Here is an 18,123-nt window from a genome sequence, read left to right on the forward strand (position 1 = left end):
ATAGTAAAAATGAATGAGTAAATAGTGAGCAATTTAGGGATGGTAAACCACTAGTAGCTCAAGGGATATAGAAATGTGAAACTATAATTATATTCCTTGCTCATAATGTACTAACTAAATGTATTACATTGTATATTGCATCTTTCTGAGTTTATTTCTGGACACAGCTGAGCCCTTTACAATTCAGACTGAAACCAATCCTGCTATCAATTCATGCCTCCATTAAAATTCCAACTGCTTATATTAGAAAAAAAATTCCAAAGATGGTTTCTTTTATCTTGGATCTAAGGATGCAAACAGGATTAACCTAGATGCAAAACACAGCAAGTCAGTTATAAATCACATGGCATAAAATAAACTGTGGCAGTAAATTGAAAATTATGTTCTCTTTTTCTATACTTAGCTGTGAAAATATTTTAACAAGTTGGCTCAGGGTTTGCAACTTTTACATCTGTTGTTTCTTTTCGGGATTATCTCTTAGCATTTGAAGATGTGGTTCTTTTAAAAGTGTGGCTAGTCAGAAATGTGGTATCAGATTGTACATTTGGAACATTTTAAAGGATGGGGGGCATTTGTGAGTTATGTGGTTTCAAGATAGTGGCCTATTCCCCACTCTACTTTTAAGTAGGAGAAGCTGCAATTTCATGGGTGTCTAGAAAACATTTGTCCTTAACTGAAATCCTTTTCTTATTCAGAGAAATTGTACGGCGTGGGTTGGCTCGGACGGTCTGGATGATGTTCCATGATACCAGCAAACTCCAAGTACAAGTTTCATTGCCCTTATCATTGTCTATTATTAAAACTCTGAGGTTCCAGTTGATCTGGTGTTCAGGGGACTGTCTATTTTTATGAACTCTCATTTCTTTCTCTCTCTCCTCTCAGCCCCAAGTTTAGTGACTTTACTGAAGGTGTTTGGAGGTGGAACCAGGGATGGAGCACACTGTGGATCCTTGGTCTTCTGCTCCCCCCTAAGCTCTGATTTCTATTATTTTGGATACAATGGAATATGACGTGTTTTAGATTATAGACACTATGCCTGAAATAGTTTCTCTGTGTAAAAATTATAATCTGCATTCTCCCCCTGCCCACAAAAAAAGGACCCACGGTTTTTTTGGTTTTTTTTTCTCGGTACGCGGGCCTCTCACTGTTGTAGCCTCTCCCGTTGCGGAGCGCAGGCTCCAGACGCGAAGGCTCAGCGGCCATAGCTCACGGGCCCAGCTGCTCCGCGGCATGTGGGATCTTCCGGACCGGGGCACAAACCCGGGCACGAACCCGTGTCCCCTGCATCGGCAGGCGTACTCTCAACCACTGCGCCACCAGGGGAGACCGGACCCACTGTTTTTTGAGGCTGGAATGTACTTCCTTTTTCTTCATGTTGAGATACTTGAACATAATTCATTATTCCCTTTCTCCTCCTAATTTAGTAATCCCTCATACCAAGTCTGGCAGGTGTGTATGAAGACTCTTCAACCCCTCCCCACTCCAATACTCTGTATACTGAATTCTCTGACCAATGCTTTTGCTTTACGTTTTCCCCCTTGGAGGAGGCTTTTTGGTTACAAATAACGTCAAGGGGTAAATACAGTTCCTAGAGGATAAAAAGGCGAGAGTTGTGGTGATCGTGTAAAACTAAACAAGACTCAGAGCTTATTGAGACAGCGCTATGATTTCTTAGGATGCAAATGGACATTGGGCCAATGGTGACAGAATTTCTGATTAGAACAAACTTCCCTTGAGTTTGTTACATTAGCTAAATAAAAATAACTCTAGAAAGCAGATATATGAGAATTAATATATACTTCTTTTTTTTTTTTCGGGAAAGCAGCCTCAGAAGAGGTGGTTTTTCTTTATTGGGAACTCAGATGATCAGAGGTCCTCTGTCTCCAGTGAAATACTGAGGCTGAAGGAACATGCCATAGCACACTCCGTTGCATCCTGTGCTCTCTCCCAAGGTAGAGGGAAACCACAAACACCCACCCTCTAGCCCTCCCCGCTGCCACTCTTAAGGACTTTCCCCAGTACCTCCCAAAAGATGACGCCCACACACACAAAGTTAGGCCTGGCAAAAAGCCAAGCATAGAAAGCCTCAGTAACTCTTCTTGGTGGAACCGAAGCCAGAGAAGCCCATCACAGCTGTCATCTCACCTTCCTCCTCCAATGTCAAGTCCTCCTCCGCCCTCCTTTTCTTCTCCTTCTGTTTCTCTTTCTTGTAGGTTTTGGCCTTTTCCTCCTCTTCTCTGAGTTCCTTCATCCTTTCCTCAAAGTCATAATCCTTCTGCTTCTCTTCCATCTCCTTCTTGTTGACTTCAAAACGTTTCTTCACCTGATCCAAAGTGGAACATTCCACACGCATAGACATGCCCAGGTTTCGCTGATGTTTCTTTCCATTACTGTGATCCAGGAAGTTGATGGAGTCTTTCACCACACAGTCACAGACATTGCAATAGTATTCTCCCATCTCAGACTGTGGGGTGGTCTTGGTAATGACGATTGTCTTCCCAAGTTTGGATTCCAGGTCCACCTTGGAGTCCCGATGCTGGAGAAGCTCTCGCGTGACTGGCTGCACTGGTTTTCCATCCTTCTTTTCTCTCTCTTTCGTGAGCTTCTTCTCGGCAAGCTTCTCATATTCATCTTTGTCCCACTTTCGGCGAAAGTCCAAGTTTTTTGTCCCACTGCCCGATGCCATCTTCACTGCGAAGTGAATCTATATTTCTTAATATAGAAAAAATTAAAGAGGTTTATAGGAAATCAGCTAAGGAACTAAAAAATATAAAGAAATGTAAATAGTCCATGTTTTGGTGCTGAAATTTAACATAGTCTTTGTTTTTTAACCTTATTAAAGTAAGGCTAAATTAAAATACTGTTCATTTCTAGAATAGTTTGTGCTACTCAAGGTACATATGGATTAGGCAGCTGAAATTCATCTTCAAGATCATTACCTCTTTCTCTGCCTCTTTACTTTCTTTCAGAGACTTAGCCTTCAGCAAGTACTCAGCTTCATTTGTTCCAGAAAATTTCATCCAAAGTGAGGTCTCTATTGTTGGACTCCCTAGACTAGGTCAGTTCTCTTGTTTTATTTTTGCTTCCTCCATGGCACCCAGTATTCTCCCCTCGTCCACATCCCTCTCACTTGTTGAACCTCTTTCTTGCTAATCTATAAGCTCTGTGAAGGCAAGGACAGTGTCTGATTTATTCAATTGCTGTAACAGAGTACCTGGCATATAATATGTTTATAATTATTTGTTAAATTAATTGACTTGACTATCTTATGTCTCTTGGGAGAACTTGCATTCTTCCTAATTTTAAAAATGTAACTCTGTGCTGTTGATTGAATTGAAATGGAATAAACATTTGTTTCATGAGACCAAGAGGTAATACTTCAAAAGAAAAATATAAAAAATCATTTTCAGGAATTTCAAGAATCAAGATAAATATATATTTTTTGGTCCTGTAACTTCCTCCATTCCTCTTCAATGAAACTGTGTAGATAACCCAAGTACAACTTTCCCTGCCCTTACTAGTTTCTGTTATTTCAGGTACAAGTTCCAGTTTCTCTGTTTCTCTCTCCTTCCTCTTTCCTCAAACCCCTCACCCCCAATTCACCCTCAAGTTTAGTAACTTTGTTGAAGTTGAGGCAGGCCCTGGATAGTATAAAGTTGAAAAAGTCTCAAATGTGAAAATCCAGATTTCTAAAACAATGTGGGGGAATATTAATTAAATTAAAAATTTTACTAAATTCTTTTAAATAGTATGCTATTCTAATCTAGCCTACAATATTGTTTCAACTGACAAGAAAGTGCAACTTTTCAGACCACGAATAACATTGTAGCCGTAGAGTATAACTTTTTCTGAATGTTGAAAGAAGAAACAAGGGAAGGCGTTAAGAGAGAACATACAGGACCAGCCCATCTCATATCCCACCGTGTCTCCATTCCAGCGTTTCCTCTACTTTCCATCGCTTTCTGTGTCATTAAGTTACTTCAAACCTTCAGACCAACAGGGAAAAATGAGATCTCAGCCCTTTGCCTTTTTCCTTCTCAGATGTAGGAACTGGAGGATCGGGTCGGGGCTGCACGATTTCCACTAAGCACGTTCAATGGGTGGTGGAGGTGAAGACCAAAGGCTGGGGACCTTTGTACCGTTTAGAGTCCCTTCAAAGCCCTCTCTTTCAATTAGCCGGGAAAACGAAAGTCTTCTGGGAAGCGGGAGTGGGCGGGCTAAGTACAAGTTAATGAACAAGAACATTCCCGGGCACGGAGTTCAACAGCAGAGGGCAGAATACCCACTGTCCAGGGCACACGGCTGGCTGAAAGGAGGGGCATAGTTTAAGGATCTCTGGGGCTTGTAGTTCACCACGTTTCCTTCGGACATGCCCGTCCGCGCACTGGAACTACAACTCCCAAGGTGCACCGCGCGCATCTGTCGTCTCTGCCTCCCCCTCTCTGAGGCTCGCGCCGGAACCTCCTGGGAAACTGCCCCCCCCAGCCCCGCCCTCGTACGCCGTCCCGTTTGTTTACCCTGAAGCCCCGCCTCACCGCCGCCCTCCTGCTCGCCCCTCTTCCGCCTGGAATGCCGTCATGCAGGTGATGCATATTCATGAGGCCCGCCGAGGAGCTCCCGCCCTGCCTGTCTCCCGCCTTCCCGCTGCCGGCGCGTGATTAATATTCAATGAGCCCAGCTACGCGGCGGGTTCGCCGGGGTGAGGCGGGGGAGTGGGCGGGGCCTGCGCTCGGCGCCCGCGACCCAGGCGGGGAGGGCGTGTGTGTGTGTGTTTGGTGGGGGGGCGGTGGCGGCCAAGCGGGCGGGCGCACGGGATGGAACACTGAGACACCGACGGAATGCTCCGAATTGCCACATAATCCCCTGGAACGGCCGTGCCGAACGCCATTGGCTTCTCCCTTCTCCCCGCGCCGCCGCCGTCTCCCACCTTCGCCTCCCCGCCTCTCTCTCTGCCCGCTGTCTCCGGAGCTGGGGGGGAAGCGCGAAGCCCCACTGCAATGGAGCCCGCCGCCGCGACTACGGCGCAGCGACTCCCAGAGACCAGCAGGGAGGACCGAGCTCCGGCTCCGGCGGCGGCTGCAGCGGCGGCCGCGGCCGCGGCGGCTCTGGCGGCGGCAGTCGGGAGCGGCCGGAGCCCGGAGCCCGCGCTGACCCCGGCGGCCCCCAGTGGCGGGGCGCGGGAAGAGGCCCCCGGCGAGGCGCAGCTGGGGTTGTTGCCGGGTCGGCCGGGAGGCACGGGTCGCAGGAGGAGGCGCGGCGCCCCCCAGCCCACCGCTGGCGGGGCTGCCCCGGTGCCCGGTGCCAGCGGTTGCGCCAACTCCCTGCTGCTGAGGAGAGGGCGGCTGAAGAGGAATCTGTCCGCGGCCGCCGCCGCCGCCGCCTCGTCGTCCTCGTCCTCGTCGTCGTCCGCCGCTGCCGCCTCGCACTCCCCCGGCGCCACCGGCCTCACCGCCTCCTGCTCGGCCTCGGCTTCGCTGTGCACCCGGAGCCTGGACAGGAAGACGCTGCTCCTGAAGCACCGGCAGATGCTCCAGCTGCAGCCGTCGGACCGGGACTGGGTGCGGCACCAGCTCGAGCGGGGCTGCGTGCACGTCTTCGACCGCCACATGGCCTCGACCTACCTGCGCCCGGTGCTGTGCACGCTGGACACCACGGCGGGGGAGGTGGCCGCCCGCCTGCTGCAGGTGGGCTACAAGGGCGGCGGCGTGGTAAAGGTGCTGGGCAAGGGGCACCCCGACGCCGGTCCCCGGCTCCCGCCCGCCGAGCCGCGGGACTCGGAGCCGCCACCCGGGAGGAGCGGACTGGCCGCCGTCGGGGGGCCGCAGCGCCCTCCTCCCGCCGACCTGCCGCTGCCCGGCGCCCCGGACGGGTGGGCGCTCTGCGCCACGCGCGCCAGCCCCGCGCCCTCAGACTCCAGCCTGGGCGAACCGGGCGCCCCGCGGCTCCTGGACGGTGCGGCCGCGGGCCCAGCCTCCGACACCGAGAGCTTCAGCCTGAGCCCTAGCGCCGAGAGCGTGTCGGACCGGTTGGACCCCTACAGCAGCGGCGGCGGCTGCTCGTCGTCGTCCGAGGAGCTGGAGGCTGACCTGGCCCCGGCCCGGCCCCCGACGGGGGCTCCGAGACAGCCCCGCCTGCCCCGGCTTGGAGCGGGTGCCCGGCTGTCATCCCCGACGGCCTCCCCGCCTCCGCCGCAGCCGAAAGCCCTGAGGGGCGTCGAGGGCCCAGGCGGCGCCGCCCGCGATCAGCCTCGGGAGAAGGCGGCGGCAGCAGCGGCCCTCGGCCGCCCCCCGTCGACCCAGAATGGGAACGGGGCGACCGCGGAGCAGGCGCCTCCACCGCCCACCCTGTACGTGCAGCTCCACGGAGAGACCACCCGGCGCCTGGAGGCGGACGAGAAGCCGTTGCAGATCCAAAATGACTACCTCTTCCACCTGGGCTTTGGGGAGTTGTGGAGGGTGCAGGAGGAAGGCATGGACTCGGAGATCGGCTGCCTCATCCGCTTCTATGCAGGTAAGGAGATCACCTGCACTTTGACGCGTGCGGAATAAGCACTTCCAGGTCCCGAGAAATGTTTGGCCACCCCGAGAGTCAGCGCGGGTCCTCGGGAGTCTGTTACTTCTCTACAGCTTTCAAGTACGATCTGTGTGATACTAAATTGAGCAGTTTTAAAATCCGCGAGCTTTTGTCATTCTTGGGGGCTCCGAGGTTGGGAAGCAAGCACAGGGAGCAGGCACTCCTGAAAGAAGCAGTGGTGTCTTTAACAGTGAAGTGCTGCCTTCGGACGTCTGTTCACCGGTTTGTTGGGTTTGAGGCAGTTTGGGATTTCAGGTAAACATCACGTGCACGTGATACCTACAGAGGAAAATGACCTTGAGAAATGCGCTGGAACACCCGCCCTCCGTCTCACTGTCGGCGGCCTGCCCTTCCAGCCCGGGAGCTCGCTCCGCATCAGCTGGTGCTACTCGTTTGCCCACTTAGTCCTCGATGGAACCCAGCAGCTGCGGTCCTCTTTAGCGATACTTTTCCTCAGCGCTTTTTGGCTTTATTTCAGTTTCCTCTGTAAGTTTGTCTTGCGTCAAAAGTGGTTTTGCCTATTTCTTTCTCTCAGTTTCTTACTTCTAGCCTTTATAGCCAGAACTGCCCATTGCGATGTGACTTGCAATAGGGATATATAGGAATCACAGTACGACTTGAGGGTGATCGAAAATCTTCCTCATTTTTTTTTCATTTCTAGGTTAAAGGTCTTAAAAGGAGAGTTAAATCTTCCCCAGATTTACTAAAGTACTAAATTACTTCCCCACCTAGGTTGTATGTGGTGGTGGAAAAATAATCACACTTGTAATTTCATTAATCTGTAGCCATTCTTTCTAACTTAATATGTTTTTGGTCCAGCCTGTGTCCCAGTAGCAGTTTAGTCGGTTTGAATGAAGAAATTACTCACACATTGAGATATGCAAAACTGGTAGCATTCCTGGTGAGATGTTCCTTTACGTTTAATTGAAGTTTTTCTGTAATTCAAGTGGATTTCTGATGGATTTTTGCCTCGTAAAGAAAACCATATCATAATACAATAGCATTTGTAGTATCTGAAGATAATATCCTAACCGGATGACAAGCCTTTAAAAGCTTATGGCCTAGAAAATAGGTGACTTTTTTTTTCATGTGGGAGCAACAGCTATATCATTTTCTCCTGTGGCTCATGTAATTTGTAAAATACTGTTATTTTACAAAAGCAGTAAATGGTAATCACACTTGGAATGAGAATATTTTCTTAACATGAGAATGATAAATGCCCTTATAACCAACCAATTACATTGAAGGAAATATATATAAAGCAAGGGATATGTTAAATAAGCAGTATTGGACATATTTCGTATGGAAAGAGTTCTGCATCCTTTCTTTTTCTCATGACTGAATTGTTGATCACGATAAATGTCCATGGGAAGGGTTTTAGGTGTCCTAGTCATGACATTTAAATCTTTGATTCCCCTTGATTGTCTCTTCACGTGTGTCTAAAATGTTCTAAGTGGGTGATATATAGGTTTTTTAAAAAAACTTATCAGTATAAAGGTGACAAATTATCTTTCTGGTAAATCGCAAATTTCTGGTGTGCTCATTTTAATCTTTTTGTTTCGTTCCTTATGAAAAGCAGGAATTGTTGCTTCATTCTGAACTTATTTGCTTTATTTCTATATGCACAGTATAAATACATATATACCTCTGTGAATATGCTTGTAAAAGTAACTAATTAAATGAGGAAGCCATACAGAGCATCCAACCTGTTCTTGAATACGAAGCTGGTATGCAGGTGTCCTAGAAGGAAGATGCCTGATTGTTATAAAGATATAACAGTCTTTACAAAGATATTATAAAGATGTTATAAAGATGTCTAATTGCTTGTTTTATAGCAAGTTGAGCTTATGTTAAGCCTAAGAACATGGCAAACGTCTGTGTTGATATTCATTTGCCATAGAACAAAATTTACTATATAGTGAGTCCACTTGAACTTTTGCAAGGAAGTTTAGTTACTGATGAACAAAAGGGCCTTGTTATAAGGTGGTCTCACTCATCACCGGAACATTATCAGGACTTCACATGTAGCGCAGGTTTGCACCAAGCTGGAGGAGATTCCTAGAAGTTACCCCTGTGCTGCAGTGGAATGTAGGACACCCAACAGGAAAGTGGCATGTTTTGGTAGTAATTCTTTTCCATAAGAAGAGAGTTACGTTTGTTTTATATGAGATCCTTTGAGGGTGTGTTTTCCACCACATTCGTTTTTATAATGTTACATGTAACTTACTCTTAAATTTATTGCTGTGTATCTTTTTGTTTATCTGTGTATGTGGAGTTGAGGATAGACTAGGAAATTGCTTTTGAAGGCTTTTGAATATTTTCCTATATTTAAATTGAGCTCGTTATCTGTTGTTTATCTAGTTTATCTGTTTATAACTGGAGAAGTTCTTGTCCAGTGGAGAACTTTCATTCTCTTGAGGTCACCTTTCAGTTGAATTTTAGTATTTATAACCTGGCCTAAGTTATTCTTAAAAGACTTTGAAAGCCATTTGTGGTTGCTTTGAATATTTAAATATTTATTTAGGTAAAGTAAAATGGAATCTTTAATGAGCTAAAAGGCTTTGGACAAAAAGGTACTATCTAATTACAGAGTCGTTGAGAAAAACTTAGTTTGAAAATTGTTGCTCCTCCGAAGCAACCATTCTCTTAGCTAACTTTAAATAAGAAAAAATTTAATTATGGCTCTATCTGAAGTAACTTGTGTGAAGTATTAAGTATATTAGATACATTAACATTTAATTTTCCTTTAAGATCAGCCATCTTAAATTTTACCTGAGAGTAATTTTAGGTGAAAAAAAATTCAAGAATTAGGTTACTCGACATAGGTTACAGACTTAAAAACGTTAATGAGGTTATGTTTTGGACTCCCTGGGGGCGTCTGAGTCATTAATCAAGGGCAGTGTTAAACTATATTTTTAATATTTTTGACTCACTTCTACTGCCTTTTAGCTTTAGTCATCTGGCTGTTTCAGTTTAAATTGTAATAGTGGGAAATGATGTTGATGGAATGGAGACTGCACCCACTGTGGCTCGTGAATCTTGGACAAGATATTTTTATGTTTGACTTTTTGGGATTGCTCAGGAGAACGGACTCCTTACCCGCTCATATTTCTTCTCTTTTTCTCTTCTGGGATGATCAAATCTTACATGGTTTCCTACGTGGAAACCAAGAAGGGGTGTTTCGGCATTAAGCTGTAATATTGACGAGAAGTCTCTTATTACTATAATTACAGCAGTATTGAGTAACGTGGTATGAACATGTGACACCAGTGTGTGCTTAAGCAGTCCTTTTAAGAACAAAGGGTTTAATTTTATTTTTGTCGCTTTTTGTATTTAAATTTTATACTTGTTTTTGATGTAAAGTGAGTGCTGTCTTGTCCTTCATAACTGTGGTTTGATAACATCTATTAATATGTTGGTTTTATTATCTTCAAAAATCTTAAAGAGCTTTCACATAAATTATCTCATTTGTCCTTTCGGAAACATTATTAGGGAGGAGTGGGTGTCAATCCTCTTTTCAGATAAACTGATGCATAGTTTTGATTCTTGCTTGTGGTTTTTCAGTTCTTGGCAGAGCTGAGAAGAGAGAGCATGCATATTCTGTTTTACAATTCATATTACTTTCCATGAATTGAAGTTGAATTTCATTTACACTTGAATTTTTCACTTGGTTAAAAGCATTCCGAAAATATTCTATTTTTGTTGGTAATGAGGTGATATTATCCTCTAGGCCAAAGTGGTATTCCTTGTGAAATTTGGTTGGTTCTGTTTCTATCATGCTGCCTTTAACATAAAGAAGCAAGACTGGCAAATAAGTGGACAATACAGAAAGAGTACGGAAGTGTTCTAAATATTCTGATTGTAAATAGTCTTACATGCATTTAAGTTGGCATGAAATAAAGTTCACCTAATGATTCTTTTTTTTCTTACACACGCCTCATTTGTTAAACTGTAAATCTTCATTGGGTATAGAGCATTATTAACACTTTATCTGAAAAGTGGATAAGTTTTGAGGGTAGCGGTGTGACATTTCAGTTCCTTTAAAACATAGCTTTACTTGTAAAGTATCAAAAATAGCTATCATGAAAGGTTTGCATAAACCTTTCATCTTAAAGTAAACTTATTTGTACTTTAGTGATCAGTAGTGCTCTATTGATGTCACCATGCTGTTCATTTTTTATAATTCATATGTTATATAGAGTTAGAGAGTAAGCTACTCTGTCTGTTTTTATAGTTATTCCTTAAATGGTGTTTTTTTTATGCTTATTGAAATAATTATAGGGAGAGGAGATGAGTGTAAATGAGTTTATGAAGTTTCTGATTGAAAGTTTTATCTTTTTGTGGCTATAAGATTGTTAAAACAGCCACCTTAAATGACTGGTTATCCCAAGATTCTTATTATTTTTTAAAGAGTAAGGTGTTTTTGATTCTCTTTATAGAATGCTGAATTTGATTTCTTGGTAACATAACATTCATTAATGTTGTATATGGTCCAAGGCTAGTATAATACTTGGCATTTTAGTTTAAACATTTGTTGAATTGAATTTGCGGAATTTTGTTAAGCAGCTGGTGGTGTATGTCCTGAATCTTCAGCCTTCCTTCCTGTTAGGGTCCCCAGGGGTTGTGTTAAACACACATACACACAGAGGCATTTCTCCCATGGCAGAAGGTTTTAGATGTGCCACACACTGTTAATATCTTCTGTTTTCCGTGAGTGGAGCTCTATGTGGATTTTGAGAGAGTTCTCTCTCAAAGGTTTCTTAGAGTTAACAGGTGTTTTTTTTCCCCCCTTTTCAAAGGCATCTCTTACCTAAAGTTTAAGATGAATTTAATGAGACATCTGTCAAATGAGGCGTTTTAGATTTAATGATTTTGTTATGTGCCAGGGTTGAACACGGTTCAGTCTATCTGGACAGGAGAAGGGTTTAATTGTACTGTGAAAGTCGAGAAAAGCCACTCAATAGAAAAGCTTTTCCTTTAAAGACGCCTGGCATTTTGAAAAAGAGAAAAAGATGTTATCAAAATGTCCAAAATAGTCTGGGAAAGTGAAGGCTTTTTTTAAAAGTCCCACTTTCTAAAACCCACTCCACCCCTTGATCGCAGGCATCTGGTACAACACTGGTAATGAGGGGTTTTGAATCTACCTTCATGTCCCTCTGCTTCTTGGGCAAACTCTTTTTAATACTTACCTTTGGTTTTCTAAAGATAGTATAATTCAAACAAAACAAAATCGACCATTTGGATTCTTTAGACATATTAGGTATTTATAACCTAAGTCTCTGTGACGGGTTGTGTTTGGATTTGTTATGAAACTTTAACTCTAGGCTTTGGAAAATTTTGATAAACTGAAACTCAAGGGTTGGAAAAAATAGACTTTAATGGTACTTTGATTAAAGAACATTAGGATATTTGGTTAACTATGAAATAGGAGCTCTTTCAAGTTGTGTGATAATCGTACTTTAGAATCAAGAATAACACTTACCGGGTTGCTGAAGTGTAATTACATGTTGATTTAGAGACGGAATGGTTTTGTTATATATATAATATATATGCCGAATATTCCTTTTAATATGTTAGGTGAAACAAAGCATAACCATCCCATAATGCCACATTCATGCTGAAATAATTGTTTCCCTGTTGTATTTTTACATTTGAGATTGCTTTAATAGGTTGTAAAATGTATTTAATGATAGAGTGTCTTATTAAGGTACTAATCCAATGACCTTTGAGTTTGGAACCTAGAAGTTCTCTTGGAAATGGAGTGAAATACTCTATTTGTAGGTTGTACATATTCTGTGAGTTTGTAAATGTCAATACTTTAGCAAAAAAAAAAAAAAAATCCAGAATTTATGACATGTATTTTCTCAAATGAAGCTTGCTAGAAGTAAATTAGTCTCATTTCCAGTTATGTGAAAGCATTCAGTTGAAGACTGAATAAAATTTGAAATAATTTGGTTTTGGACCATTTCAATTAATGAATGAAAAAATCTAATTTGAAATTTGAGATACTTTGAATTGGTTGATTTTGTTTTAGTTTTTTCCCCTGCATTCTTTTCAGGCAGGAAGAGTTTTGAATTTGTTGCTGTCTAGTTCTACTGACTCATACATCTGATGATGAAGAGCAGGTGGAGAGTGAATCTTTTCAGATGTCTGCCTTCATTAATAGTATGTTAGGATGCTTGGCGCCTTCTTTTCAAATACGAGGCGTGTTTTTAAATATAGCAAGAGAAAGTATGAACTGTATTTGTTTTCACTGTCTATTTAATAATTATCTGGATTTCACAATCAGTTCACTCCTGACACATGGTCCAAAGAGCGAAATTTTATGCGTAGAACCAGTTTTTGACCTTTTTGTCATGTATGAGAAATATATTCCTATGGAATTCTTTCTTTGTTCCTATGCATATATTTTGACAGCTTTTGGCTATACTTTAGCACTGAAGGGGTGCTCCATCTTATGGTTTTTGAGTTTGGCTGATGTATCCTGGAGTCAGGTGAAAGTAACTTTGTTATGGTTTGCAATTTAAAGAAATGGGTCTGAGAGTTGGGAAAGTTGGTATGACTTTGGGCATTCATTTCAACTTATCCTGGGCTTTGATTTCCTCATCAGTAAAATGATGAGCTTGGAGTAGAATAAGTCTAAAATCTCTTCCAACTCTTAACATTCTGGGGCTTCATTAGAGAGCCTGTTCTTCAAATTAGGACTAAATGTTGTAGTTGTTTTAAGTTCTGTACGACCTATCCATGGGTTTAAAAACAGCCAAATCCCCAGCTTTTTGTCATGGAGAAAGGAACAGGCTTGGACCTAATACACACAAGTCAGCCTAAGGTTGCCAGCCAAAGAAGAATACCTTTTTGGAGTCGATTAGGACTAATGATGGAATAGATAGTGTTTGATTACCCTCTCCTTGCCAGCTCTACTCTTCAAAGTAGAATTCAGCACACTAGAGATGAATTTAAAGAAATACATCCTCTTAAAAGTTGAAGTAAGGGCTTCCCTGGTGGCGCAGTGGTTTAGAGTCCGCCTGCTGATGCAGGGGACACGGGTTCGTGCCCCGGTCCGGGAAGATCCCACATGCCGCAGAGCGGCTGGGCCCGTGAGCCGTGGCCGCTGAGCCTGCGCGTCCAGAGCCTGTGCTCCACGACGGGAGAGGCCACAACAGTGAGAGGCCCGCGTACCTCTTAAGTTGACTTGTAAAGTAAGATACTTTTATAATCCAGTTTATAAACTTTACTGTAGTGATAACTCTGTATTTGAGGGATCCAGATATGGGAAATTTAATGGTTCATTAGCTTTAATTCATGGTGAGCTGTATGTGCCTATCTACTTGTGCCTAGAGTCAGTAGGAGAAAAAGCACATAAAAATTTTTTTGTGTGTTATTTTTGATTAGATCATAGAGTTTAGGATTCTGTAGAGATCCTAACATCTGTATTTTTATAGATGAGGAAAGCAAGCCCTGTAGAGGTTGAGTGTCTGGTCCAAGATCGGTGATAAACTCAGTCTCAGAATTAGGAATAGCACCCAGGATTTTGATTATCTGTCTAGTGTTGTTTTTTACCCCACACTGAATTTATATACTTACTATCTTTGGATTCTCCTTTATTTAGTATTCAAAATGAAAGTTTAAAAAATTGAGTGCGCTTCACACATTTGGTGCTTTCTCAATTCCTTCAAGGTGTTTCTAGTTTCTTTTCATTCTAATCAGTGCTTATGAGAGGTTACATATCACTTTGACAGATTATGGGCGGGCTTCTAATGGAACAGTTGGATATTTTAATTGCAGAGAGGGAAATTAGATTTCATCAGTGATGTTACCCTTTGGGGGTTTTATGATAGAACTTTAAAGTTGACAGATGGTTGACTGAAAAGAGTTACAGTGCTAGAAAATCAGAAAATCAATGGTTATTTGTCTTATTTGTCCAGTCCTTTAAAGTTGAAATTGTTAGAAGAATGGAAATTTGCAAAACCACTGAATTTTAAAAAAATATTTGGAAGAAAAATTTAAGAATAGATCTTGAAAAAAAATCCCATTCAGGCATGTTCATTAAAAAGATTCAGTATTCATAATATTTTTTATTTCACTTTTTTTAAGAAAAACGTGTCTTCTCACAATTAAATGCACTTAGTTTATTTAGGTACGCATACACAGCCCTACTTTTATGTGATATAAATTGAAACAACTTAGTTCAGTAATCTTTGGGCTTTTGCCGTTTGCTGGTTTTGGAAGTCTGTATCATGAAATCTGGTACTGCTTTGAATATCTTTGAGAGAGGGAGAGCAATGTCCTGCTCCTGTTAGCAAAAAGACAGTTTTTGAATATTTGTAGGGGTGAGAGAGAGATTCCCTTTTATATTAGGTTCCATTTTAATTTAATCATTTACCTTAAGTAAAAGTTTTATATGGAAATTAATCTATGGAGTCAATTAATTCCTCAAAGATGACTTCAGTTTTTACTATGAGGAAGGAAACTTGTAAAGTGCAGAAGTACAAATGGGTAAAAATACATTGCATCTGGCATATGGAATATGTACTCTAGCTGCTGAAGCAGAAAAGAAATTTCTCTTGATGGTCTCTGAGAGAGGTAGTATGGCTGGGGGCAGCTGATGTGCAGGTTTATGTAATAAATTGAATCTCTCCTTCTGGAAAGAAGTAAACATCACTGTAGTTGGAGGAGACGCACTCGCTTCCTTACACGCATCCCACACATGCGTACATGATACACTCACACATGCATGCCCACATGTTCTCCACTGAGTGCTGAGGTAGGATGTAATGGGAGGTGGTAGCAGGTGGGTGGGGTAAACAGTCTTGGCGGGGGGAAGTCTCAATTTAAAAAAAATTATAGTTCTTAATTACGTAGATCATTTTTTTTCACATTTTAATTGGTAACTTATTTCTCCCATGAATGGCCTGTTCCTATCCCTTGCCCATTTTTTTAGTTTGATATTTGCCTTTTTCCTACTGGCTTATAGATTTGTTTTGGGGGCGTATATCTAGGGAAACTAGCTTTGTTTTGTAAGTCACTATTTTCTTCATCCATTTGCACTTTTATGTCAGTCTTTTCCTCTAGGTAGTCAGGGTTCTGTGTCATGCTTAGGAAGTCTTCCCCCTCAAGATTTAAAAGAAATTTCCCATATTTTCCTGTGGTATATTATAGTTTTATTTGTATGTTAAAAATTTTAATCTATCTGTTGTTTAAGAAAGATAGGAACGGGGCTTCCCTGGTGGCACAGTGGTTAAGAATCCGCCTGCCAATGCGGGAGGACACAGGTTCCAGCCCTGGCCCGGGAAGATCCCACATGCCGCGGAGCAACTAAGCCCGTGCCACAACTACTGAGCCTGAGTTCTAGAGCCCGCGAGCCACAACTACTGAGCCCACGTGCCACAACTACTGAAGCCTGCGCACCTAGAGCCCGTTCTCCACAACAAGAGAAGCCACCGCAGTGAGAAGCCCGAGCACCGCAACGAAGAGTAGACCCTGCTCACTGCAACTGGAGAAAGCCCGCGTGCAGCAACGAAGACCCAACGTAGCCATAAGTAAATAAATAAATAGATTTATTTTTAAGAAAAGAAAGACAGGAAGTAGGAAAGAACAAATTGTCCCCACACTTTTTATTCGATAATTGAGTATTTCTTTAGTGACTTAAACTGTCACTTTTCCTCAGTTTATGCCTTTTTAAAAAAACTGATAGGCATTTATATCATCCTTCCTATGTGCGAGGCACCGTTTTAAGTGCTTTATAAATATTAACTCATTTAATCCTCATAACAACCCTATGAGGCAGGTAATGTTACCACCCCAGGGTTACAGATAGGGAAACTGAGTTACAGAGCATTTTAGTACCTTGTGTGGATTTGTCAAGCGAGCAAGGTTCAGGTAGAGTGCAAGCCCCAGCATTTGCTGCCAGAGTTAACTAGTGTGTAATAGCTTGCTTTGCCGAATGTGGAAAACTTGTCCTTGGTAACTTTCTGGGGCCAGTTTGGGCAGATCAGCATTTGGGAAGCATGGACTTTGAAGTACTTGAGGCTGGAACCTGCATTCTGGCTGTGCCCCTGAGCCCAGAGCTCTACCTCCCTCTTTCCTTCTCTGTGGAAATAGGCAGTACCTGTGAGCCACACAGCGTTGTTGAGAAGATCAAATGAGATGAGGGAAAGTGCCTAGGACAGCAGGACTCGGTGTAAACCAGGCCCTGGTCTTAGGATGCAGAGAGCACTGATGGAGGATCTAGGACCTAGATTTGACTGTAGGCTGCTTCTTTACTTGATGGGAAACCTATAATGAACCCTGTAATCTCTTTAAGCCTCATTTATTAGAGAGATTTAAAAAAAATCCATCTCAGAGAACTTTGTGAGGTTCAGATTTGATGATATATGTGGAAGTGCTTTGTAAACTGTGAGATGTTATACTAATGTAGTGTGGTAGTGTTATTTTTAGCAATAGTAAATTGCCACAAATGTTAATTCGAGGTAATTAGGGCTCATTAAGGAAGATGGAATATGCTGTTGCTTAGTGACACTGGCAAACTATACACTTTCACTCACTCATTCATTTAATCCAGTAATTACTATGAGTACCTACTATATCAAAAGTACTTTTGATTCAAAGATGGCTAATTTTAATTTTCTAGGATCCCTTGAAATACTTATAGCTCTGCGGGCATGTAGAATACAAAAGTGGAAAATGTTCTAATAGAGGCAGTGGGGTCCACAGATGACTATAGTAGCAGCAAAGGAGAGGCTCCTGACTCCACTGTGTGAATCCCGGGAAGGCCCTTGAGCCATCTTGAAGGACCAGAGGGAGTAGACTCTTGCCATGATTCTGGAATACTGAATTGTTTGAGGAGCAGCCATGAAGTACCAGTAGTTCAAAGTCCAGTCAGACTGAGTTTAGGATTAGTAATTCCACCTTAATCCTTTAAGATTTACCAACCCTTTCTATCTAGGCCTTTTTATCCATCTGAATCATTGGGGCTTCATTTGGTATCATACTTTGTGAGGATCTAAGTTCTGGGTTAAGCAAATATTAATTTTGCTTTCTTGAAAAGAAAATGCAAATGTGCACATGCTCAAGGTTGCCCTGAAGCCTGGCAGGGGGCCTACAGTACACTTGAAAGACGTTCTCTTGTTTCTTTTTGTGAAGCCCGTGCGGGTTTTGCTTTCCTCGGATTTATAAAGTTTATGGGAAATGCTGTGTTCATCTTCTGGAGGCAGATTCCTTCTTTTAGTTTAATGTCATGTAGACCAACCACATTAATGTAAAATTTGGAAGATGAGGAATTGGTCATAACCTGAGGGTATTCTTAATTTTTTAAAAATAAAATTCCATTTTTTTGGTATAAATTTATTTATTTTATTTATTTTTGGCTGCACTGGGTCTTCGTTGTTGCACGTGGGCTTTCTCTAGTTGCGACGAGCAGAGGCCACTCTTCATTATGGTGCATGGGCTTCTTATTGCGGTGGCTTCTCTTGTTGCGGAGCACGGGCTCTAGGCTCGCAGGCTTCAGTGGTTGTGGCTCGCCGGCTCAGTAGTTGTGGCTCGTGGGCTCTA

The 18,123-nt window shown here is 42.8% G+C and overlaps 1 protein-coding gene and 1 pseudogene across 1 annotated transcript in view; one reads left to right on the forward strand and one right to left on the reverse strand.

Annotated features, from left to right (window-relative positions):
• Positions 1 to 1,808: 1,808 nt before the first annotated feature.
• On the reverse strand, positions 1,809 to 4,082 carry LOC115859313 (zinc finger matrin-type protein 2 pseudogene; annotated as a pseudogene).
• A 782-nt stretch (positions 4,083 to 4,864) lies between these two features.
• PHLPP1 (PH domain and leucine rich repeat protein phosphatase 1) overlaps positions 4,865 to 18,123 on the forward strand; it is a 213,337-nt gene continuing 200,078 nt past the window's right edge. Inside the window, exon 1 of the mRNA XM_030868118.2 lies at positions 4,865 to 6,510. Within this exon, the coding sequence (XP_030723978.2) occupies positions 4,998 to 6,510 (1,513 nt within the window). The 5' untranslated portion in view covers positions 4,865 to 4,997. The remainder of the gene's footprint in view (positions 6,511 to 18,123) is intronic.

The sequence above is a fragment of the Globicephala melas genome, chromosome 13 (assembly GCF_963455315.2).
Source record: "Globicephala melas chromosome 13, mGloMel1.2, whole genome shotgun sequence".
NCBI lineage: Eukaryota > Metazoa > Chordata > Mammalia > Artiodactyla > Delphinidae > Globicephala > Globicephala melas.